The sequence below is a fragment of the Lepidochelys olivacea genome (genome assembly GCF_965140295.1).
Source record: "Lepidochelys olivacea isolate rLepOli2 genome assembly, chromosome: 3".
Classification (NCBI taxonomy): Eukaryota; Metazoa; Chordata; order Testudines; family Cheloniidae; genus Lepidochelys; species Lepidochelys olivacea.
In genome coordinates this window covers 32,374,804-32,401,282 of record NC_140413.1, presented here as the reverse complement: position 1 = coordinate 32,401,282, position 26,479 = coordinate 32,374,804, and the positions used below count along the sequence as shown (strand labels likewise).

The following is a 26,479-nucleotide window of genomic DNA, read 5'->3' as shown; positions in this document are numbered from 1 at the left end:
AAAGAGGTCAGACATTAAGCGTTTGAAGTAAAACCTAATCATGTGCAAGATTACAATTTGAGGAACCAAATCTTAAAATAAAGCAAGCATAGAAAGAACAAGAAAGAATAAATATGGGGAAAGATAAATTTTTCTTGCTTAATTCTGTGTTAATTCATAGGTGTTCATACAGAAAAGTCATTTTGAAGTCCTTCAGGAATTTGTGCTTTTTCTTCATAGAGCAATGGGGTTTTTTTTATACTGAGGTCTTCTCTTTTGATAAATAAATGCTGTGCACAAGGGGCTGATTCTGATCTCAGTTACTCCAACATAAAAAAGAAGACGTAACTTCGCAGAAGTCATTGGAATTATATGAGTGTACAATCTGAAGAGTAAGGCCTAAAATCCAATATAAATTTTATTTAACACCTCTCAATTCACATAATTTGTAATTGTTATAATATACAAAAACTGAAGCCATGAACTGATATGACATGTCTAATTTTTTTCCACAGTGAAACAGAGAAAATAAATGCCATCAGTAAATGAACAAGTATCTAAAACATAATCACCATTTTGTATAAGCAGTCTAAGGGCGTGAATTTCAGTAACATCCCCTCCTTTAGTATTTAGTAGCAAAATACTAAACTTAAATGCTGCAAGTCAAAATCGGTGCTAGTGCTCCCACTATTCACTATTTTAAATCCCTCTGTGTAAAACTGTTTTCATTTGCAGTGACAACCAGAATCAAAATAGTATTATTCTATCTCAAAATTTTCTTTTTTTCTTTTCTTTTTGTCACAGTAATTTGTACCAAAAAGAAAAGGGGGGATAGGGGATGGGAGAGCATATAATAAAATTAAGTATCCTTTGGAACTGTGAAATAATTACTCAACCAATACCATACCTCAAATTGGGACCCAAATCAGAAAAATTAAGAATGAGGAATTCCAATCCACACCAATTAGAAGTCACTACATATCTGGCTCCTAACAGAAGGTGAGAGTATTAAGTATTTTAACCTTTGTTTCTGTAAGACCAATAATTTTTCATGCCACATACGCCATCAGACACACACTGCAGTTTAGTGCAAAACTGTTTAGGAGACACATGAAGTGGATATTTAAGTGTGGAAACCATTAGTGGCAAAAAAAAATTTTTTTTTTTTACTTTTTGAACTCTGGCAGCAACCATTGAGAGTTTTTGTCACTGAGCCAAAGGTATTATGTGTTAGTATTTAGCAGAACAAGATATTAGCTGTTTAATAGTATAGATCAATGCCTACTAATTCTGTCAAGCTCAAAGATATCAGACCTTACAATAACCTCATTCTGATTACTATCTTCCCCCACCTCCTGCAGCTGCCGCCAAATGACTTTCAATATGATTTAAGCCTCTGCTATTAAAAAAACACTAGAGCAGTGGAGTCACAAGAGGTAGTAGCATAGATATAATTCATTACGATCATTACTGCTGCTGTAAAATGATTCCTAGCATTTTTATGCATCAGTTTTACCTATATACTTTCAAACTGAGCCAATGTCCTTTGTTTTAGAACTAGAAAAGAATGCTTAACACTTTGATTTCCAATCATAACAGCTTGTGAAATATTAGCTGCTAAACTTCTATCACTACTGAAGAGAGAAAAAGCAAGATGTCAATCCAGAATGACTCTACCTTGTAACTTGACAGTGCTAGAAACACTTTAGAAACTATTAAAACTGCCTCCAGACCCATTACATTTTTCTAAGCACCTGCTGTGTCAGGAAAAAAAAGATTGATCTCTGTTAAAAGTGAAAAAGGCATTGAAAATTAAAAGAAAGTGACTTTCTGGTAAACAATATTTATTTAATTAATATTAATGCTAGAAGGGACAACCCTGATCCCTTATTCTTATTTCCTGAATAACAAAGAACATAGAATATCAACCAGTAATTGCAGCAAGGGAGGGTATTATTCTTCACCACCCAAAAAATGAATCCTGAGTTCAATATACTATGGTTGATCTACAGCATATCTTTTGGAAGGACATCAAAAAACAAAAAGGAGCATCTGTTAAGAAACTCAAGTGGATAGTCCCACAGTGTATTGCACTGCTGTGTTAACCCAGGCCCTGAATGGATTTCATGACTCTTACAAACCAAGGGAGCTGGAAAAAGGCATGCTGACGAGGTGACATTAGTCCACCTATACATTAGTGGCAACTGGTAATGCCAGAAGAATGTTAGACTTTCTTTAGCTCTATACAAATAACATTTCTTTTTCCTATCAAGCACGTTGCCCATGGCTGATTTAAAATGGTAACACAAAAGTCTGCCACCTAGTTGCAGAAAATTAAAAAATAAATATGAAAATACATAGTATATATATGAGTTAATAACACCACTATACACTACATAAAGTTATGCAGGCTAATATATCAGGCATATGTTTGACACCAAGTTTATCATCAGAGCACTTACTAACCCTATCAGGAATGTTCACATAAGTTCCTGCATCAAGTAGATCCTGAACAATTTCAGTATGCCCTTCCTTCGATGCAATCATCAAAGCTGTATTTCCATCTTTATCTGTTAAATTTACATTTGGGTTCCTTTTCAGAATTTCCTTTACTGAGTCAGTGTAACCACCTTTTACTGCCACAATAAGTGCAGTCATAGAGTTCTAAAAAAAAAAAGAAGAAATTATTACACCCTAAATAAGAAATACAAATAATTACAATACCTGAACACTGCAAGCTATCTAAAGAAGAATGAAAGATTTCTCATGAAAGTATCAAATACTTTCTCAAGCATTCAAATGTTAGCACAGATATTTATTAAATGTACCATATATGGCAGTATGTACTTTATAAAGTTTAAAAATAAACAGGCACTATCTCAAAGAGCTTTCTAAATGCAAGTGTGAAATCCTAAAGCAATTTATCATAACTTCTGAAAAAAATATGAACTGTACAATCTTTCTGCATTATTATGAAAATCATATCAGTGCACTAAATATGCCAATTCCACTTCAGAAAAATAAATTAGAACCACTTTTTTTATTTGTTTACCCCAGAACAAACTGTTTTTTTATTGCACACTTTGAAGTGAGAATATTACCCTCCACTGTCCCTCCTCCAACCATCTGAAGAGTTATCTAGAATGAAATGCTAATGAGATAGCAAAGTTTTCACCAGCAACTAGACTAATACCCTTACATTAAGTAGTATGTTTCTTCTTGAGCAGTCTCACTAATTTCAATAGGATTATTTAAAGAGTATTTGAAGTACTTTTCAGAGTAAGAATATCACAATTTAAATGTGAGTGATATGAAATGTTTAAATTATAAGAAGAATGCTGAAACATTTTTTGGGGGGGTAACTTTTTTTGTAGGGGTTACTCGCAGCACCCACTTTAACCTGTATAATTAGAGCAATTTAAATATTCATTTTCATCAAAAATCCATGTGTTGTGAAGCCAAATAGAATTCCTGTTTTACTAGTTCAGGGCTTGACTATTATTTCAGTACCCATGCATCAACATACAGTGTATACTGAGAAAGTGCACTACTACACTCAAACTCAACATTTGTCTTCATCAAAGCACACATTGTTTCTGAATTCAGGATGCAATTCATTTACATGAATTCTTGGGAACAGTCAGCTTATTCTATCACATTAGGCCTCAATCCTGTAAAGAGAACTGCTCAGGTGTAGGGGTTTGCCTGCATGTTTCCTTTGCAGGACTAAAGATGACAAAGACTGCTGCCATATGTATTTAATGTAAGTACTGTGTGTTCTTACGGAATTTTTATTGAACATTTTATGCAGAGAGGTCACCTTTCTAAATGAACTAATTACATTATTTTCAATTCAAATATTGAACACTCTTCAATAACTATTTTAAAATAAAAACAGCCTTTCAGTTATAAGACAAAATAGGCAATTAAAGCAATAAGTTTTAAACATTATCTGGAAAACATGAAGAGCCACACCAACTTTTATATATGATTTATTATTCAAATAGCAACATGTGATAGGTGCTTGGCCTACCAAGATTCTGCTTATCATTGAGTTTTGACACAGTAGTTAAATCTCTAAAAATAGCAACTGACAATCTATTAAGTTGTGACTCCTAAAACATAGCACAGACGTTCCTTTTCATTGTATAAATCCAAAGAAATTAAGTGTGCCATTATTTTCCACTACTTCTGTAATGTATATGTTAAATTTAAAATTCATCGTTTAAAAATTATATAGCAATGTCACAGCTGAGAGTACAAAATCCATAGTCATAAAAAGCTCTCTGATAGTTTGATTTCTTGTATGTCTTTTTGATTAGATCTTAAAAAATAACCTGCACACAGATCAAGGCCAATAAATTGCTTTTTCTTCATTGCTTTGTTTTATTTTTGCACACCAGAAATGTCAATCTGTTTATGCTAGAAACAAGAGATGTGGACACATCTTACCATGGAAAACAAAATTAGTTACTTACAGCCCCTTCTTGGTCAACATCAGCACCCATCTGCAGCAAGTATTTCACACATTCCAAATGACCCTTCCTAGCAGCCCAAATCAATGGTGTGGTTCCATACTATAAACAAAATCAATCACAAAACTTATTAATATGTTCTTTCAAATTGAGTTACTGTATTTAATGTCAAGAATGGACTAGTGTCCTATACTGTCTAGTAGAGTGTGCTCGGCACTATAAAATACACAAAAATAAAGACAGGCCTTGCCTTTCCCAATTATTTTACAGTATAAAAAAAGATACACCCCTCATAATCGCAACAGACGCATATCATAGGAGTGGAGTTTTAGGGAAAAGTTTTGAGAAGACACTGGTATCTTAGCATACTGGGTTATTCCTGGATAGGAGGCAACATGTGAAAATTCATGGAGGTGAGAGCTGGAGAAGGAATTAACAGCACAGTGATGCTAAAATCACTGGTAGAAAGACAGAATAGGGGAAGATAAGACCCACAATGTAAGCATTTGGGGCTATAGTGTCAAGAAATTTAAACATAAAGCAATGCACAAGGGGTTTACCGGGGGCAGGAAAGAAACAGGGAAGTGCACAAAGTGGTGATGGATGCATTTTCGGTGGATCAGGGGAAGATGTAGTGCAAGCATCAGGGCAGTTACTGAAGATCCTATAGTATTTTCAAGTTAGAAGACTATGGAGGACTGAACAAGTATTCTGGATTGGTCAAAGTTTCAATAAGGTCTCAACAGTCTACAAGAGCTGTGTATTAGTTTCCGAACAACTCTGAGGTGCAGGATTTGATTTACAAAGCCACAAGGCCCCAATCCAACAAAGTAACTAAGCATATGCTTTACTTTAAATCATGTGAATAGTAGGCCCATTGATTTCAATGGGAATATGCTCATGCTAAAAGTTATGTGTTTAAGGCATTTGTTGGATCAGGGACTAAATGATTTCAGTCTTTCCCATTTGAGAGACCACCTCCCTCCCCATGTAATATTGCTGCTAGTGTGGTAAGCTTAGGCAATGACCTTTTAGTCCCCTGCTTTTGAAATAAGAGAGAGAGCTTATGGTAAAACTTTTTTTTTTTTTTTGGACGGATCCTTGACAAACTCAATTCCTCCTCCCTACCCTAGCTCCAAAATTTCAGAGTATGCTTCAACATGCATCTAATTTCTTAGGCATTTTATGAAGGGTTTGGTTGAAAACTACAGTTCAGACAGGGAAGGGAATTTATTTTCAGATTAATAATTTAACCTGTGATTGAGAACAGTGTTTGGTTAATTTTTGTATTAATCAATCAGTGTGTATAAGCATCAAGATTTCATGAAAGGCTGCTTTTACATTTAAAAAATAAAGATATATATTGTAGGAAATCCTGTACAGCTGTTCTTTGAAAGTTACTTAATACAAGGAATAAAATCCTATAATTAATGACTACTAATTTCATCGGGAAAAAGATTGTTTGAAAGATCAATCTGAGGAGTATTTTCAGACACATGCAATTTTTAAAAAATTATTATTTTACTCTATGGAGAGCCATACAATCTGTTTTTAGACAGAGACATCCTGAGCACCACAAAGGGGTCACTTAATAGCAACTTTCAGAGTAACAGCCGTGTTAGTCTGTATTCGCAAAAAGAAAAGGAGTACTTGTGGCACCTTAGAGACTAACCAATTGGTTAGTCTCTAAGGTGCCACAAGTACTCCTTTTCTTTTTGTTAATAGCAACTGTTTATAAAAGGAAACTGACTAGCAACCGAGTCAGTTTTTACAGATGGAAGTGTAAAGAGCTTGTGTGAAGAAAGGGTTTTATTCCTGTAACTCTAAGAGTCTCATCGAGGACTTAAAATTAACAACCCAAATTTCAAAAGTAAGCTTCCCTAATAAATAATATGTCCCTTAAGATGAGACAGAGTCGGGGATTAAAAGAACAAGCAATGTTTTGATGTTGTATTGTTATTCAGGACAATGAAAAACAATATAGAAAGTTAAAATATGAAGTTCTTTTTTTTTAAATGACCTTCCAGTTTGCAAAATGGAAAACGAAATGAAATGTTTGTTTCAGAACTCAGTACTTAGTAATTTACTTCCATTTTCATCCTTCGGTTAAGTGTCATCAATCTGCATTTTCATTATCACACTGACCCATGCCTTGGAACAGGAACTTTTAAAAAAATCCAAAGAATATTTAATCGTCCAGGAAGTAACTTTGAATTAAAAAAATAATTTTGTCATCCAATTTCTCCTGAATATTTCAACTAAACCTTAAAAATAAATATTATTTATTTTAAAGTTTTTTTATGATCTCATCTTTATTAGGTGATCAAACTTATTTGTGAAAGCAATAAGATGGAGGTGGTGTTCTCTCACCTGGCCTATTAAGTTTATTTATTTAGTCTGAAGCTGTGTTTGTTTATTTAGTCTGAAGCTGTGTTTTCAGAAGCTATTTGCTATGGAACAGTGATCAGCTAACTGGTCAAAAAGCTACACTTCACAAAATGAAGTTACCACATTTTAAATGCTTGCAATTTTAACTCCTCTCTCACAGGCTTCTAGATACCAGAATTATATATGTATGCAAGTCAGATTAGCACTGTTTCCAAAAGCTATAGAAGCAAAAGGAGAAAAACATGATTTAAGGCAATCAGTGTTCACTGCAATATTTTGATATTATATTTAGTATATTACTCACTGTAAACTATTATATACTATGAAGCAAGATTTGCGAAGGATACTTGCCAAGCCAGTGACTTGGTCCATACCACAGGGATTTTAACCATGTGAGCAAAAAAATGTAATTTAGTCTAATTTTTCAGAATCAGTGATAGATGTTTTAGTCAGAAAATGTATAAATTTTGAAATTCTTGCATAAATGAAATGTTTAATGAAGAGAAATTCTGGATATTATATGCTAGATAATTTCCTTGACGTTTAACGCTCTTTCCTGGGCTCTACAAACAACTCTTTAATAATATAAAAATGCTGAACAAAAATCATAGCTTACTTTATCAGAGCAGTTGACTTTAGCTCCATGTTGCAGTAACAGATGTACTATATCCGAGTGGCCACGTCCTGCTGCCCAAATGATTGGATAAACGCTATATTGCTTGGATCAGATAACAAAATAAAAACTAAGCCATGGAATCAAAAACATATTCTTAACTCTACTTATTTTTTTATTTATACATTAATATCTATTAGAATGCCTCAGTCTTCATAAAACATGAAAGGAAATACACACAAATTATCTATTGATCATACTTCAGTAACTGTTGCCAATTAAATGGATTAGTCAGTAGTAGAAAAGTCATGTATTTTTTGTAAACAGTTATTCTTAACAAGGATTTTAAAAGATCATATCCTAATACCTCTCTATTTACACAGTTGTAATGACAAACAGAACCTAAAACGCACTATGTACATATACACTACGTACATATATACCATATACATCTTCTAACATCAATGGGAGCTAATAATGCCAACACATGCAGAAGACAGAATAGAGCCCCAATAATCAGTATCATGACTAGTCTTCTCAGGAGTATCTGTATATATGACACAGTTACAACCCAGACTATTTGTTAGTTACCAAGAAATAATTAAAACAAGAGATGTTACTACTCTTAATTATATAAATGTTTATTCAATTATTGATTTCTAGAAATAAAGTAATTAAAACTGAACAGAATTCTCCTTCTACTGTACATGGCTTAATACACATAGAAATTACTGTCACTATCTTAATATCTTCCTGATGTAAACTTTACTGAAATCTTTAACATCATCTGCTCCAATGACACTAAATCATAAAACTATCACTTTATTGCCATGAAATGCAGTATAAAATTTTGTATAAAACTCAGTTCTTCGCAAGAGACTACTACTACACAATTCAGGTTTTTGAGGGATCTTTCTCTTCTCAAAGATCAAACCTTACCTGCCCAGTGATGTTTGGGTTTGCTCCTTTCTCAAGAAGCAGCTCAGCTACTTTAGTACAACCTTTATATGATGCCCACATTAGGGCTGTCCACCCTCCCTGTCAAACACAACAAAGAAAAATATTTGAGAGATTTATTTAAAACCTATATTTATGCATTTTTTGTTACACACCTGTTCTTAGACTCCTGTTTATGACCCTATCACAAGCAACATTGACAAATGTTGCCATCTAACTAGTCTAAAAATTCAAACATGTAACATTTAAAATTAAACTTTTTTTGCTGCAACATACAGAACTTAGGGCAGGAGGTGGGGAGGAGGAAGAAAAATGCTCTCCTAAATGATTTTATCAAACTTGCCGCAGACAAAATCACAGACTTCAAACAAAAGCACTGCGGAATCTAGTTTGTATAAGATGCTTCCATAATGGCTCTCAAATGAAAGTGGACAAACCTGCCAATGTTACAGTTGAATAAAAGTTATTGGGAAACTCACGGACAAATTTGAATTCACTGTTCTATAAAACTAAACAGACGGAGTTCAAAAGCATGGCTTGCCACTTGAATGTGCATGTTTCCATAAAGGAAAAGTATACAGTAGCTCCTCACTTAACCTTGTACTGGTTTACATTGTTTCGTTATTAGGTAGCTGATCTATTAGAGAACATACTCCTTTAAAGTCCTGCAATGTTCCTTTATAACCTTGTTTGGCTCCCCCACTCCGCCTGCACGGTGCTCCTGCCGGGGCCCGGGGTTTGCCACGCTCCGCCCGCCAGGCATTCCTGCCAGGAAGCGGGGTGGGAGTGTGGGGGCTTGCCCTGTTCCACCCTCCCAGGGCTCCTGCCCCACTCCACCAGCCCGGTGCGCCTGCTGGGGAGGTGGGTCAGGGCACCCCACGCTGCCCACCCAGCATTTCAGCCAGGGACCGGGTAAGCCCCCACGCCCCGACCCCAAGCTTCAAAATCATAATTGGTGAGTACAGTATTAAATTGTTTGTTTAAAATTATTTAAAACTTATACTGTATATGTATATAATGTCTTTTGTCTGGAGAAAAAAAATTCCCTGGAACCTAACTCCCCCTATTTACATTAATTCTTAAGGAGAAATTGGATTCGCTTGACATCGTTTCGCTAAAAGTTGCATTTTTCAAGAACATAACTAGGAGGTTAAGCGAGGAGTTACTCTAAATGGTTTTATCCCTCCCCAGAGCACCATATTAACATTTATTTTACTGAAGAACAACAACAACAAAAAGTATTTTTCTCTTTAGCTACCTTCCCCAGCAATATCAAATCCCCAGAATCCTAAGAATTTAAAGAGTTGGACTTTGCAATTTAATGAGATTAATTATCCCTAACCTATGCCACATAAGGAGACTATCCTATCAGTTATACATACAATTGCCCAGATAACCAAGCCCCTAAACTATACTGAACTTGCTGGAGTGATTTAAATTTATCCTTTAGGATGCATTCTTCACCTAGCTAACAAAATCAACCATTGGAGTGCTTGTTACTTTGCCCCTTCCTAGTTTACATTTGCAAAGATTAAATATAATGAATTTTATGCGTTTAAATAAAATGGTTAAAACTTTCAAGACCTGAGATTCCTCCAGCATGCAAGAAAGTCTCAAGCATAATACAGTTTACATTTCACAGACAGTTACAGTATTTTAGTTTAAACTCTAGAAGAAATTCTAATGTACAGAAAAAGAAAACCACGCCAGAAAAGGTATGTTCTTTTCTATCATTAGACAAACATTTCAAAGCAGAACTTCTTTACATTTTAAAGTACTCAACAAACAATAGAAGATCTTCATTCTGTTTTGCATAGCTGGAAAATCAACTCCATATTTGTTCCTATTAGCATAACTATTCCATTTTAAAACTAGAAAAAAATTCATACCATATCCCGGTGCTCCAAATTTACATTACAGTTAAATAACTCTGCTACAATGTCTACATATCCTTCTTTAGCTGCCGAAATAAGAGCTGTCCAGTTATCCTACAACAAGAAAAATGTTGAAAGATGTAGTTGGTTTTTTAAAAATTCAATTAGTGATATTTACAGAGGATACAATATGAAGGTTTTACATACCAACTTACTAGTCCCAGTGTACAGTGGTTCCCTCAGAGCTATCAAGTATCATTTTTAGTATAAAGTACAAATTCATGTTTATAATGTGCTTGATTTTTTCAACTAATGACAATATACACCCACTGTTAAATTGTGGGTATGTGTTCAATATAATACGAGATTTAATGTATTTCCAAACTGTGAAGTCTGTTTTTTCAAATGGAAGCCTTCATCATACTGACTAATAAGCCAAGAGGATAAAGACGGCTTAAACTCAAATCTGTATCAATACTTACTAGAACTAACAAAACTAACAACCAGCATGTTGAGATTCCCCCATCACAAGTTTATACTTCTGAGTTTTTCCATGACCAAAGGATGGGAATTACTCTCTTCTGTGTAGTTAAAAATATATGGTTCTTTTTCACTTCAATGCAGCCTTCAACGCTAAAACATTTCAGCTTTCTAGAATCTACATACATAGGTATGTGTCAGGTTTGTTAGTCTCTAAGGTGCCACAAGTACTCCCCATTTTTTATACATAGGTATGTGTGTGTCTTGAATTCCCTCAGACTTAACTCTTTTGATGGTTATGGTTTCTCTCCTGTGCCAAGACACTTCTTCCCAAATTCCACAAAGCTCCATTATCAGCCATCTACACTTGTCTAACTAACTTCTCCCTCTTGGTCATCATTTCTCCACCTTTAACTTTTTTCCATTGATAGTTTTGAACTGTAATGTACTTCGCCTTCAAAATCCCTCTGTTCTCTTTCACTGATTGTTCAAACAAGTAAACTAAGTCTCAGGAGTTTTCATTCTCATGAGCAGCAGGGAAGGAGAATCCACATAACTCTATCTTCCATTCACCTCTCCTTTGTCTATAACTTGAAAACATACTTGACTTTGAACTCTCTCCTCTCATATTTATATTTGTAAAATCTTCCTGTCACCAACCCCACAACACTGGCTATGTATAAAACTGCCCCTGCTCCACACCTCTGATGTAATATTAATATATCCATCTATCTTTCACCTTAACTATTGCTAGTTATCTCTATTGCCTCCCAAATTCAAACTAGCAGCAGTATTCTGCATAGCTTCTAACAGGTTTAAAGCAGCTGAATGACATCACTTCTATCATCAATCAACCTATCTGCCTCTCCATTCATTTTAGGATTCAGTTCAAAATTTCCCATCTTGCCTTTAAATACTCTTCCACCCTGCCTGTTTCTTTTGCCACTCCTCAAGTCCCCTGCTTATCTAGCACTTATCTCTGGATCTTTCCATGCAAACTTGCTACTGCTGATGCAAGAGCTCTCTCCAGTGTTGCTCCTCCCATATTGAATTAGCTGCCTTTTATCTCTCTACTTCATCCATTCTCCATTTTTTTTTCAAAACTCAGCTAAGCACATCTTCCTCATCTATGCCTTGTGATTTCTTTCCCCTCTGCTATTATGTAATTCTGTAATAATTCTTTACTACAGCTTTGTAAAAAAAATTGGGATAAGCCATGAAAGACACCTCATAAAATAAAGCTGTACTGTATTCCCAAATACACAAACTTTCATAGTGGCATCAGTTTAAATATGGAAATGCCAGGACACAGCCTGCTTTGTGATGCTACATGACCAATAGCTATACACTGCTGTTCTATGCTGCTACAAAGAAGGAACCAGCACCTACCTAGTCAAGAGAGCTTCCTTGTGGATCAGTTACATTGGTAAACGTGTTAACTATTTTACCATTATAATTGATCTGAACTCAGCCGCAAAGGTGCTTCACTTAACAGACCTGAAGCAGAACTACATGATAATTTAGAGCCAGACACATTAGTGCTAGTTAAGGAACCATCCTGGAAAAAGAAAATGACACTAATACTTACTGTATCTTCCAGGTTGCAGTTAGCTCCTTTCTTGAGCAATTCTTTGACAATTTCTAAATTGCCTTGCTCAGCAGCCAACATCAATGGGGTTTGACCATTCTGTAATCAAATGATAGTTGCAACTTACTTAGACAAGCTGATACATCTTTAAAATCCCATAGTTATATACACAACCAGTGAAGTACCGTCATCTATAAAGGAAGTTCAGGTACTGCTCACTTAATTTATGCTTAGATTTAGTATATGAGAAACACTGGTAAAACTTAACATATTCAAACATGCAAAAAATGTTGGTGAAAAAAGAAATGGCAACACGATATTAAATCTTTCCATATAGTAGTCCATATAGTATAGTAAGTGGTTTCAAATATTTAAAGAGTGGCTTTTAGAAAATAATTGCAATACACTAAAAGCATAACAGTCCACAACTCATTTGTCCACCTAACACATCTGGAGGTCTAGAGTTTTTTCTTCCTTACTCACAGCTTGAAGAAGCTTAGCCATACAGTTAGAAAGGCCACAGTCCAACCAATGAATTGGAATCTGCAGAGCACCAAAAGTCCACACTGAAATTTCTTTTGGAAGTCCAGAAAACATAGTTCAGTTACACATGTATTATTTTCTGAACACAGACAATATGCTTGTCATTGTACCAGACAACTGAGCAACTTAGAGTCTATTAATCTTATCCTGCAAGGTCTCATCTCACTGAAACAAACAAGACTGGAAGGCATTTAGCACCTTGCATGATCAAGCCATCAGGGATAATAAAAAAACCTGATACAAAGCTGACTCCGTTCTACGGAGATGCCTTCTCGGAGAGAAGTATCTCTCCCAGCACAAGGAACAAAAGAACTATCCCAGATAACGTTGCTTGCTGTTAGACACCATCCTTTGCATCCTCTCTCAATCCGTAAGTCACGTTAGCTATGAGAAAGAGTCCATACAAGGGCTTTCCTGTATGATGGTTTCTCCACAATCCATTAGGGCATCGTAGAAGATAATTTCTGATTGTGAGGAAGAATAGATTTTGGGGAAAGTGGGGGAGGGAGAGAGAGAGAGAGAGAGAATCTGATAAACTCAAGGTTATGGTGAGTTTGCAGATAACAGAATTTGTCTGAAAGTGCCTACACCTGGCCACTGTGAGATGATGGATTTCTCCCTACCCTCCTCCCACCTTGCTACATCTTCAAGCTAGAAATTACCCTACGTCTGAATGGATCATTGCTTCCCTTAAAGATGCAAAGAACAGCATCCAAATTCCCTCAGTTTTAGTAATATCCACTGAATGCCTGCCTACAACAGCTGTGTCATTGTAAGAAGTACATTAGTAACTTTCAGGAAAGTGGCCATGCTTCAACAAAAAAAAACTTCAAAAACAGACTCCAACGAGAAACTGCAGAACTGGAATTAATTTGCAAACTTGACACCATCAAATTAGGCCTGAATAAAGCCTGGGAGTGGCTTGGTCACTACAAAAAGTAATTTTTCCTCTGTTGATACTCACCCTTTCCCGTCAACTGTTGGGAATAGGCTACATCCACCCTGTTTGAATTAGCATCGTTAGCACTGACCCCCCACTTGGTAAGGCAACTCCCATCTTTTCATGTGCCGTAATACATATACACCTGCCTACTGTATTTTTCACTCCATGCATCTGATGAAGTGGGTTTTAGCCCACAAAAGCTTATGCCCAAATAAATTTGTTAGTCTCTAAGGTGCCACAAAGACTCCATGTTTTTCCTGAAAATGTAAACTACTAACAAGATGAATCACCTTATCTAATTATAGTGGCTTTAGTTAAGGTTACTAATCACTTGCTGCTGACTACTTAATTAAGGAATATATATCATCAGTCCTTTCTTCTGCTTTTGGTACAATGAATGATGGAAATGCATTGACTCATCCAGGAGAGTTTTCTGGTGTAGCAGGCATTTTCCTTAAATTAGCTTAAATTGGATTTTTCCAGATAGTATCATTATGAATAATTATCACAGTTGTACATTTTGCACAACAGGGCATATCTTACAGTGTAATAAATTGTAAGCTCTTCTGAGATGAAAACATGACTGTATATCTGTAAAATGCCAAGTAAGTGTATGGTGCTATATTAATGTTTTTCAATAATAAAAACATATTTTTAGGGCTGTCGATTAATTGCAGTTAACTCACACGATTAACTAAAAATTATTAATCATGATTAATCACAGTTTAGTCACGCTGTTAAACAATAGAATACCAATTGAAATTTATTAAATATTTTGGATTTTTTTCTACATTTTTAAATATATTTATTTTAATTACAACACAGTGTACAAAGTTGACAGTGCTCACTTTATATTATATTTATTACAAATATTTGCACTGTAAAAACGATAAACAAAAGAAATAGTATTTTTCAATTCACCTCATATAAGTACTGTAGTGCATTTTCTTTATTGTGAAAGTGCAACTTACAAATGCAGATTTTTTTTTGTTATATAACTGAACTCAATAACAAAACAATGTAAAACTCTAGATCCTACAAGTCCACTCTGCTTGTTGTTCAGCCAGGGTAAGAGACACACGTTTGTTTACATTTACAGGAGATAATTCTACCTACTTCTTATGTCACCAGAAAGTGAGAACAGGCATTCACATGGCACTTTTGTAGCTGGCATTGCAATGTATTTATGTGCCAGATATGCTAACCATTCATATGCTAGAGGACATGCTTCTATGCTGATGCTGCTTGTTAAAAAAATGTTTGTGAAATCCATGTTTTTAATGTAAAACGAAAAAGACTCAAAGAAAGAAGTTATTATGCTAAACACTAGCCATCGCCTCTTCTCAGAAGTTCAATAACCTGTAATAATCAATTAGTCAAATCATGTTTCTCAACCCTTAATAAAGTGACAAAGATACAAAACCAAAAGTATCACAGTAGCATAAATGTACAAAACTCCAAGAAAAAATGATTTTTGTAAGCATCCGCTGGACTGTAAGAAAACTACAATACACCTGACTGTCTGCGTTGCATCCTCAGTACTTTAGCATTGTTGCTATGTTATAATTAGACAAAATCAAACTCGATCCCTTAAAAAGAGAGAGAAATGGTTAGTGGTTAGGGTGCTAGACCAGGAATAAGATGATCCAGGTTCAATTCCGTATTCTGTCACAGACTTCTTGTAAGGCCTTAAGCAAGTCATTTAAGCCCAGATTTTTAAAGTTATTTAAGCATTTCTGTACTCAGTGTTGCAACGTCTAACTGATTCAGGAGCCTATGTCTCATTTTCAAAAGGGATTTAGTCATTTAGTAGCCAAAATCTTGACAGCCTGTGATACCCTATACCCCATGTTCACAACTTTTATATGGTTATGATATATTTTGTACAAAGTTTGCTCTGTGAGGTATCATTTGAAAACTCAAATTGTTGAATATAATTGTCCTATTAAGATGTGCATAACAACATTGTATGAAAACGTAGGAGATTTAACTGTATGATTGTTACTGGAATATGTTGTAATTCTGGGTAACACCCACAAACCAATTTCTCAGAGACACACTGGCACACCAGCGAAGTGCTAAAGGGCCATTACCTATTTATTCAGTTATTCACAAGCAAGGAGGGAGGTATAAACAAAGAATTTACAATTCACCTGAAGGATAGTTTGGAGCTCACATACATAATGGCACTGCTTGCCTCAATCACCCAGCAAGGATTTTTCCAGAACAAAGGGTTGGAGAATAAGAAGAGAGGGAAATTGCCCCTAGCCTCCTCTCTCCATCTCTCTTCTCATGACAACAACAACTCTCAAAGAACTGAACAAAGGGAGGAGTGGTCCCACGCTGAAAAGGGACACAGCCAGCAAAATGTATGGCAGTTCATGGTGAGACAAACCTTTTGCTTTTGAATCTATTACCTTGGTAAAATGTAATAATTAGCTTGTGTGTTTACCTTTTTATTTCTTTTGTAACCAATACTGACTTATATGCATCCATACTTGTAATCACTTAAAATTTCTCTCTCTCTAGTTAATAAACTTGCTTTATTGTTTTATCTAAACCAGTGTGTTTGATTGAAGTGTTTGGTAAACCTCTGCTTGAGATAACAAAAGCTGGTGCATAATCATTCCCATTGTTGGGATGACAGACGATATATGAGCTTACACTGTTCAGGAAGGTACTGAACAGTGTAATACACACATTTCTGGGTGCAAAGCTGGAAATATGCAGGTGTCACCCTGCATGTTATTCATGGATGGCTGGGAGAGCATTCATGTATTCAGCTGGGTGTGACTTTTCATGCTGGTGGCTGTGAATGAGCAGAGCCTGGAGTGGTTTGCGGTTCACCAGCAAAGCAGTGTAAAAAGCATTCCAGGCTAGAGAGGTAAGGGAACACAGCAGTCCAGGTTGCACTCTGGAGAATGTCACACAACCATTAGTTTCTTTGTGCATCAATTCCCCATATCTAAAATGAGGATAATAATATTTTCCTACCTCACAGGGGTGTTGTGAGGAGAAATATACTGAAAGATTGTGAGGCAGTCAGATACTACCTCAATGGAGACCATCTAAATACCTAAGATAGATAGGCCACAGTATGAGCTTATGAGCTGAGAGTACAATTCAAGGACAAAGAAAGGACCACAGAAGAAAGTGACTGGATAGGAATTTATCATCATTAAATAGCCAGTGTGAGGTCATATCAGTTATTCATCCTGCAATTAACATGTAACAATATTCAAGAAATCTTTGAAAAACTCATCTTACCTCATTTCTTTCATCCACATCTTTGCACTTCTCAAGAAGTGCTTTTAGAGCAGGAACATTTTCCTCTTCCACATAGGTCACAAGACTCTGAGTCATGAGACTTGCCATTTTTAGATAGTACTTCAAGTACTTCTATAACAATAAATACCTGTATTTAAAAAAAAAAAAGTATTAGTAAACAAGATTTGATTTTATTACAGAAAGCAAACTGCTGATTGCACATAAGTATCTGCCACTCTCAGCAATAAAACATTTCCGTGACTAACAACTCTAAATCGACATTTAAATGAAGACCGAGTTGCTAAATCTTTTGCAATTCTTTGAAAATTCAAGGGTACCCTATCCTTAGCATTGTGCAGGAACAATAGGTTCTGAAGGAAACAGATAATATTCTTTCACAGTTTATATATGTACAGTACAGGACTGTACAAATGTCCTTGTCCCCCTGAAAGCTATTACCTGTGTTGTATATTTCTTAGTATATAGGAACTCAATTGTAGCACAGCTGGCCACAAACTATATACCAAACTCAATTATTTCAGTTATTTTTAAGAGTTCTGCCCCTAATAGATGCATCGATTCCAAGGTCAGAAGGGACCACTGTGATCATCCAGTCTGACTTCCTCTATAACACAGGAAATAGACCTTCCCCGAAATAATTCCTAGCGCATATCTTTTAGAAAAATATCCATTGTTGATTTAAAAGTGATCAGTGATGGAAAATCCACCATGACCCTTGGTAAATTATTCCAATGGTCAATTATTCTCACCATCACAAATTTATGACTTATTTCTACCCTGAATTTGTCTAGCTTCAACTTCCAGCCATTGGATTGTGTTATACCAATCTCTAATATATTGAAAAGCCCATTACTAAATAGTTGTTCCCTGTGCAGATACTCATAAACTGTAATCAAGTCACCTCTTAATCTTCTCTATGTTCATAGAATCATAGAACTGGAAGGGACCTCAAGAGGTCATCTAATCCAGTCCCCTGCACTCATGGCAGGACTAAGTATTATCATTCTAAATCAGAGGTGGGCAACCTATGGCTCAAGGGCCACTCCTGGCCCACGAGACCGTCCTGTCCGGCCCCTGAGCGCTAGCCCCCGGCCCCTCCTCCACTGTCCCCCCTCCCCTGCAGCGCAGCGCAGAGCGGCAGCATGTCTAGCTCTGGCCCGGCAGCACGGCTGCCAGACATGCTGCTCTGAGAAGCATGGTAAAGGGGTGGGGGGTTGGGTAAGGAGCAGGGGGTTCCGGGGGGCAGTCTGGGGACAGGGAACAGGGGGCAGTTGGATGGGGCAGAGGTTCTTGGGCGGGGGCAAGGGACAGAGGGATTCCAGGGGGGCAGTTATGGGTGGGGGTCCCGGGAGGGGGCGGTCAGGGGACAAGGAGTGGTAGGGTTGGATGGGTGGGGCATTCCGAGGGGGGCAGTCAGGGGGTGGGAAGTGGGAGGGGCCCAGGCTGTTTGGGGGGGGCACAGCCTTCCGTACCCATCCCTCCATACAGTTTCACACCCTGATACGGCCATTGGGCCAAAAAGTTTGCCCACCCCTGTTCTAGATCATCCCTGACAGGTATTTGTCTAACTTGCTCTTAAAAATCTCCAACGATGGAGATTCCACAACCTCGCTCGGTAATTTATTCCAGGGCTTAACCACTCTGAGAGTTAGGAAGTTTTTCCTAATGTCCAACCTAAGCCTCCCTTGCTGCAGTTTAAGCCCATTGCTTCTTGTCCTATCCACAGAGGTTAAGAACAACAATTTTTCTCCCTCCCGCTTGTTACAACCTTTTATGTACTTGAAAACTGTTATGTCCCCTCTCAGTCTTTGCTTTTCCAGACTAAACAAACCCAATTTTTTCAATCTTCTCTCAAATGTCAGGGTTTCTAGACCTTTGATCATTTTTGTTGCTCTTCTCTCGACTTTCTCCAATTTGTCCACATCTTTCCTGAAACGTGGCACCCAGAACTGGACACAATACTGCAGTTGAAGCCTAATCAGTGCGGAGCACAGCAGAAGAATTACTTCTCTTGTCCTGCTTACAACATTCCTGCTAATACATCCCAGAAGGATATTCACTTTTTTTGCAACAGTGTTACACTGTTGACTCATATTTAGCTTCTGGTCCATTATGACCTAATCTCCCTGTCAGCTGCACGGCTGCACAGCAGCCTATTTAGCACTGTGCAAGCGCTCAGGAAACCCACCCGGGACCTACCGCAGCTGGGGATGGACCGGCGCATGGGTGCCCCACCCCAACCCCAACCTGCCACGACCAGGCACCCCTCTGTTGGCCCCAACTTTGCTGCAGGCCCCAGACGTGGGCAGCCCGACCCGACATACAGCCGGAGTGGCCCAGCCTGGCCCAGGCCCAACCCTGACCCAGGCATGGCCTGGCCCTGCTGGGGCCAGGGAAGGGGCACCTATCCTGAAGCCCCAGCCCCAGAGCTCCCATGGCAGGTAGAGGCACCTCCCCCCACCAGCCCAGGTCCTGGGAGAGACCCCTCTTCCCGCTGTAGCCCTGGAGCACCCTCCTACACCCCAAACCCCTCTGCCCCAGTCCTGAGACCCTCATCCCCAGCCCCATCCCAGAGCCCACACCCCCAGCTGGAGCCCTCACACCCCAACACTCTGCCCCAGCCTGAGCCCCCTCCCGCACTCCAAACCCCTCAGCTACACCCCCACCACATGAATTTTGTGTACGTGCACCAATATGGAGGTGATATGTCACACATCACCTCCATATTGGTGCACATAACAAAATTAATTCCACACATGGATGGGAAAAATTAGAGGGAACACTGACTCTGTTCCAGATCCCTTTCCACAGTACCCCTTCCTAGGCAGTCATTTCCCATTTTGTATGTGTGTGACTGATTGTTCCTTCCTAAGTCGAGTACTTTGCATTTGTCCTTGTTGAATTTCATCCTATTTACTTCAGACCATTTCTCCAGTTTGTCCAGATCATTTTGAATTGTAATCCTATCCTCCAAAGCTCTTGTAATCCCTCCCATCTTGGTATTGTCCACAGACTTTATATGTATCCTCTCTATGCCATTATCTAAATCATTGATGAAGATATTGAACAGAACCAGACCCAGAACTGATCCCTGTGGGACCCCACTCATCATGCCCTTCCAGCATGACTGTGAACCACAGATATGCACCCACTTTATAGTAGCTTCATCTGGGTTGCATTTCCCTAGTTTGTTTATGAGAAGGTCATGCAAGACAGTATCAAAAGCTTTACTAAAGTCAAGATATACCATGTCTACCACTTCCCCTCATCCACAAGGCTTGTTACCCTGTCAAAGAAAGCTATCAGGTTGGTTTGACATGATTTGTTCTTGACAAATCCATGCTGACTATTACTTATCACCTTATGTCATAAATATAAAGGGAAGGGTAACAACCTTTATGTATGCAGTAAAGGTTGTGGGGGGAGGGATACCTCAAGGGTTTGAGTATTGGCCTGCTAAACCCAGGGTTGTGAGTTCAATCCTTGAGGGGGCCATTTAGAGATCTGAGGCAAAAATTGGGGATTGGTCCTGCTTTGAGCAGGGGGTTGGACTAGATGACCTCTTGAGGTCCCTTCCAACCCTGATATTCTATGATTCTATGAAAATAAAATCCCTCTTGGCCAGAGGTACAGAATCCCCTTACCTGTAAGGGGTTAATCAGTTCAATTAACCCAGTTGGCACCAGACCTGAAGGACCACTGGGGAAAGAAGATACTTTCAAATCTGGGAGGGGAGGGGCTTTGTTTTTGTGCTCTGTGTGTGTTCTCTTGGGAGACAAAGAGAGGGATCAAACAAGTAATCCAGCTCCTACTGAATGATACATCTAAAATTACAGGAATAGTAAGTAATAGCAAGGAAGTGCGTTAGAGTATCTTTTGTTTTAGCTTGTGAATTTTCCCTGTGCTTAGAGGGAGGTTTATCCCTGTTTTTTGTAACTTTAAAGTTTTGCTTACAGGGGAATTCTCTGTGTTTTGAATCTGATTACCCTGTAAAATTACCTTCCATCCTGATTTTACAGAGGAGCTTCTTTTACTTTTTTTCTTGATAATAAAGTTGTTGTTTTTTTAAGAATCTGATTGGTTTTAGTTTCCTAAAAACCCAGGGATTTGGTCTGTGCTCACCTGTACCAATTGGTGAGGATATTATTCTCAAGCCTCCCCAGGAAAGGAGGTGAAGGGGTTTGGGGGGGAATATTTTGGGGAACAGGAACACCAGGTGATTCTTTTCCTTGAATCTCTGTCTAACTCACTTGGTGGTGGCAGCGAATACCGTCCAAGGACAAGAAGGGATTTGTGCCTTGGGGAAGTTTTAACCTAAGCTGGTAGAAATAAGTTGAGGGGGTCTTTCATGTGGGTCCACACATCTATACCCCAGAGTTCAGAGTGGGGAGGGAACCCTGACACCTTATCTTCTAGACGTTTGCAAATTGATTGCTTTATTATTTGCTCCATTATCTTTCCAGGTGCAGAAGTTAAGCTGACTTGTCTGTAACTCCCCAGGTTGTCCTTATTTTTATAGATTGGCACTATATTTGCCCTTTTCCAGTCTTCTGGAATCTCTCCCATCTTCCATGACTTTTCAACGATATTGCCAATGGCTCAGATATCTCCTCAGTCAACTCCTTGAATATTCTAGGATGCATTTCATCAGGCCCTGGTGACTTGAAGATCTCTAACTTGTTTAATAATTTTTAACTTGTTCTTTCCCTATTTTAGCCTCTGATCCTACCTCATTTTCACTGGCATTCACTATGTGAGACGTCCAATCACCACCAACCTTCTTGGTGAAAACCGAAACAAAGTCATTAAACATCTCTGCCATTTCCACATTTTCTGTTATTGTTTTTCCCGCCTCATTGAGTAACAGGCCTACCCTATCCTTGGTCTTCCTCTTGCTTCTAATATGTTTGTAGAATGTTGAGCTAAACAGATTGAGCTCATCGCTCTAAGGACTGTTTTCTAATCCTTTAATGATCATTCTTGTGGCTCTTCTCTCAACCAACCTCTCCAGTTTATCTACATCCTTTTGAATTGTAGAGAGCAGCGGTAGTTGGACCAATGCCAAAGATAGAGATCAAATAACCTCTCTATTCCTACTTGAAATTCCCCCGTTAAGGATCGCATTAACTCTTTTGGCCATAGCGTCATACTAGGAGTTCATGTTCAGCTGATTATCCACCACAAGCCCCAAATCTTTTTCAGAGTCACTGCTTCCCAAGAGAGAGTCCCCCCTCCTTGAAGTATGGCCTACACTCTTTGTTCCTAGATGTATACATTTACATTTGGCTGTATTAGAATGCATATTGTTTGCTTGCACTTAGTTTGCAAGCGATCCATATCCCTCTGAATCAGTGACCTACCCTCTTTATTACTTGCCACTCCCCTAATTTTTGTGTCGTGTTATCTGCAAACTTCATCAGTGATAATTTTGATGATTTCTTCCAGATCACTGATAAAAATGTCAAATAGCCTAGGGTCAAGAATTGATCCCTGAGGGCCCCACTGAAAACACTGTGAATCAATGACAATTCCCCATTTACAATTACATTTTGACACCGGTTAGCCAGTTTTTGTGTACATCATGTTAATTTTACATCATTTTAGTTTTTTAATCAAAATATTGTGTGGTACCACGTCATAATATGCTACATCAACGTTATTACCTTTGTCAGGCAAACTTGTAACCTCATTTAAAAAAAAAATCAAGTTAGTTTGACAGGATCTGTTTTCCATAAACCAGTGGTTTTCAACCTTTTTTCATTTACAGACCCCCCTAAAAATTTCAAATGGGTATGCAGACCTCTTTGAAAATCTTAGACATAGTCAGCGGACCCCCCAGGGGCCCACAGACTAAAGGTTGAAATGTATTGCCGTAAGCCAATGTTGATTTGCATGAATTACATTACCCTCCTTTAATTCTTTATTAAACAAGTTCCATATCAGCCACTCCATTACCTTGCCTGGGATCAATGTCAGGCTGACAGGCCAGCAATTACACGGGTCGTCCCATTTACCCTTTTTAAAAACTGGCACAACATTAATAGTACCCTATGAAATCTGTGTTAATGAGAACACAGACCAAATCACAGAATCAAAACATTAATGTGGAATCCTGCTTTCTCCGGCACCAGAACCACAGAGGCAGGCAGACAGGATGGGTTGCACAACTGAGCTACGTGCAGCTGCACTTAAGAGAGTCAAGCTGCTCTGGATCAGAGCCTCCTGATCTGCTGTGCAGAGCTGGGGAGGATAGGGGGCTGTCAGGGGTGTCCCCCGCCTGTATACCTACCTGATCTCTGCTGAGACAGGGTAGGGGGCTAGGGGAGCACCTGTCTGTGCACCAGCCTCAGGCTCAGGAGCGGTTGCAGTTGTCTGAACAAGCGTTCAAGCTGGCAAGTGCTGTGCTTAACAAGAAAGCAGTGGACACACTCCCTCACTCCACACACACACATGCATACTCCCTCCTCCCCCACACACACAGGTCAGTGGACTTCTTGTGTTACTGTCAACAGTGTCAGTTTGGTCATATTACCAAGTACTACTTTAAAAAGTGATTTTAAATATGTTACTTTTACCATATACTTATACTGTATATCTGTTTAAATTGTAGGGTTTGGGGTTTTTTTTTTGCAAAATCAGTTTTTCACACTGCAGTCCAATTCTGAACACTTTCATGCATTTATAGTAAGGCTACTTATTTGTTGTCAATGTATCAAACAGTTTTGATTTAAAAAATAGCATAAAAATGGAAAAAAACAAAATCAGAAAATAAATCCAAAAATCCACAATAATAAAAGGGATTTCATAGGGCCCTACATTAGCTTTCTTTCCAATCTTCTGGTACTTCTCCAGTGCTCCAAGACTTATTGAAATCAATATTAATGGTTCAATGAGCATCTCAGCCAGCTCTTTTAAAATTCGTGGATGAAAGTTATCTGGATCTGCTGATATGAAAATGTCTAATTTTAGAAGCTTCTGTTTAACATCCTCCAGAGATACTAGTGGAATGGAAAGAAAGTCTCATGAAATGGCGATAACAATCTCATCTGTTTGTCCCCAAAAATAGAACAGAAATATTAAAATGCTTCTGCCTTACTGTTTACAACTATACCATTTCCATCTACTAATGGACCAATACCATATGTCTCCTCACAACTAAAATGTAACCCTTCATGTCCTTAATGAGGATAGGTAAGCATATCATCCCAATTCTTCTTGGCTGCTGTGCTGATAACATCCAGTAATTATGGCAATGCAAATCAGTGCTACCTGCCCTATAGTGATTCTGTCTACCTCATTAATTAGGTTGGTGCCAAATCTTGGCATCTTCACCCATGCCTGCTGCACATGCAATGTACATAATAGATAACAGCAATTCCTCAATGACAGAAAATCATGTGATATCTAGAAGGGTATAATTTCCTGTAGTCAGCACAGACACCAAAAACTTTACCCAGGCAGCCCAGCGTTTAATGAAGCGTGGCAAATTTTCTACTCAAACATCTCTACATAATCACAGAAAAAGCAGAACAATCTCAAAGCTTCTATGGATTCATTTTATGCTGCTGTCCTCATCCACAAGAATGAGGATGATCTTGTGATTTGGGCAGTGGACTAGGACACTGGAAAAGAACTGGGTTCCATTTACAGTTCTTCCATAGACTGTATGACTTTAGGCTAGTCACTTAATCTCTACATACCTCAATTCTCCATCTGAAAGTCATGATTTAATGACATTATGGAAGGCCACTTAGGATAAATACAAAATTAAAGAATTAGAATTAGCTAGTGTGTGTGTGTGATACTCTGCACCTCAGGGGAACACCCAGCACCCCCATGTTCATCCTTGTAAAATGATTGTGTGGTATCCTATGCAAAGTTTGTCATGTCGGGTGTCTTCGGAAGGCTCATGATGCACTGAGCATTGTTGTTACAGTGATGTTATAGTAATGTTGTTATAGGTTGTAATTTCATGTATATAGTTATGAGGCTGAAAATGCATCCTTCATGGCTTAAAATAAGCCCAGGCAAAAACTCTCCAAGAGCAGAGAGGCAGTTCACACCTCATCAGGGCAGGTATGAGACAAACCCAGCCCAGCCTCACAGGAACAAAGGACACTGGCCTAGGCAACAACAAAAGAATTTGTTAGACTCTCAAGGGAGTCACCCCGCTTCCTCTGGTCAGTTTGGAACTGCGATGAGGTAATGCTCACCTGACTCTGAAGGGAGTGGGGGGGGGCAAAGCCAAGAGGAAAGAAAGGACATGATAAAAGGGAGAGACATTTGCCATGCTCTTCCTCTCTCTTTCACCTATATCTACAGACACCACACCAAGCGACTGAAGCACTGATGAAAGAGGAGAGCCTGGCTGAAGAGGAACCAGCCAGCCTGTGATGAGAAGCATCTAAGTTTGCAAGGTCATGGAAAGTGTTAAGATCAGCTTAAAATGCATTTTGCTTTTATTTCATTTGACCAAATCTGACTTGTTATGTTTTGACTTATAATCATTTAAAATGAAAAGGAGTACTTGTGGCACCTTAGAGACTAACAAATTTATTTAAGCATAAGCTTTCGTGGGCTACCGCTCACTTCATCGGATGCATAAACTGGAAAATACAGTGAGAAGATTTATATACATAGAGAACATGAAACAATGGGTTTATGGTAATGGGTAACTCCTTTTCTTTTTGTGAATACAGACTAACATGGCTGCTACTCTGAAACCAATCATTTAAAATCTATCTTTATAGTTAAGAAATATGTTTGTTTATTCTACCTGAAGCAGCGTGTTTGGTTTGAAGCATGTCAGAGGCTCCCCTTGGGATAACAGGCCTAGTACATATCAATTTCTTTGTTAAATTGACAAACTCATATAAGCTTGCAGCAGCCAGTGGGCATAACTGGGCACTGCAAGACAGAGGTTCCTAGGGTTGTGTCTGGGACTGGAGATATTGGCTAGTGTCATTCAGTTGCACAATCCCAGGAGCAGTTTACATGCCAGAAGCTGTGCGTGAACAGCCCAGGGGTGGGGGTTCTCACAGCAGAGCAGGGTAAGGCTGGTTCCCAGATTCAAGGATGGAAGTGACCTAGCAGATCACCAGTCCGGATAACACTGGAGGGGAACGTCACAGTGTGTGTGTTGTAAAGAAAGACCCTGACTAGCAAGTAGAAGGAAGGACTTAAAAATAATGAGTTATAAAGCCAGACAGAATGAAGCAGGGAAGATGTCTGGTTAAAAGAATAACTAATGAGATAAGGGGAATTTCTAAAAAGACTACCTCACTCTGACTAATAGCGGTGACTATAGATGGTTTTAAATAAGAAAACAAGAATGTCTTAAAAGGAGCCAAC

At 38.3% G+C, this 26,479-nt stretch overlaps 1 protein-coding gene across 3 annotated transcripts in view; it reads right to left on the bottom strand.

Moving 5' to 3' along the window:
• Positions 1-26,479, bottom strand: part of KIDINS220 (kinase D interacting substrate 220) — a 159,668-nt gene that overhangs the window by 121,622 nt on the left and 11,567 nt on the right. For all 3 annotated transcript variants that reach the window (XM_084622063.1, XM_084622064.1, XM_084622065.1), the window contains exons 2-8: positions 17,108-17,255; positions 12,355-12,453; positions 10,302-10,400; positions 8,395-8,493; positions 7,459-7,560; positions 4,458-4,556; positions 2,446-2,643 (exon numbers count right to left, since the gene is read on the bottom strand). In XM_084622063.1, the coding sequence (XP_084478189.1) occupies positions 2,446-2,643; positions 4,458-4,556; positions 7,459-7,560; positions 8,395-8,493; positions 10,302-10,400; positions 12,355-12,453; positions 17,108-17,215 (804 nt within the window). In that variant the 5' untranslated portion in view covers positions 17,216-17,255. The remainder of the gene's footprint in view (positions 1-2,445; positions 2,644-4,457; positions 4,557-7,458; positions 7,561-8,394; positions 8,494-10,301; positions 10,401-12,354; positions 12,454-17,107; positions 17,256-26,479) is intronic.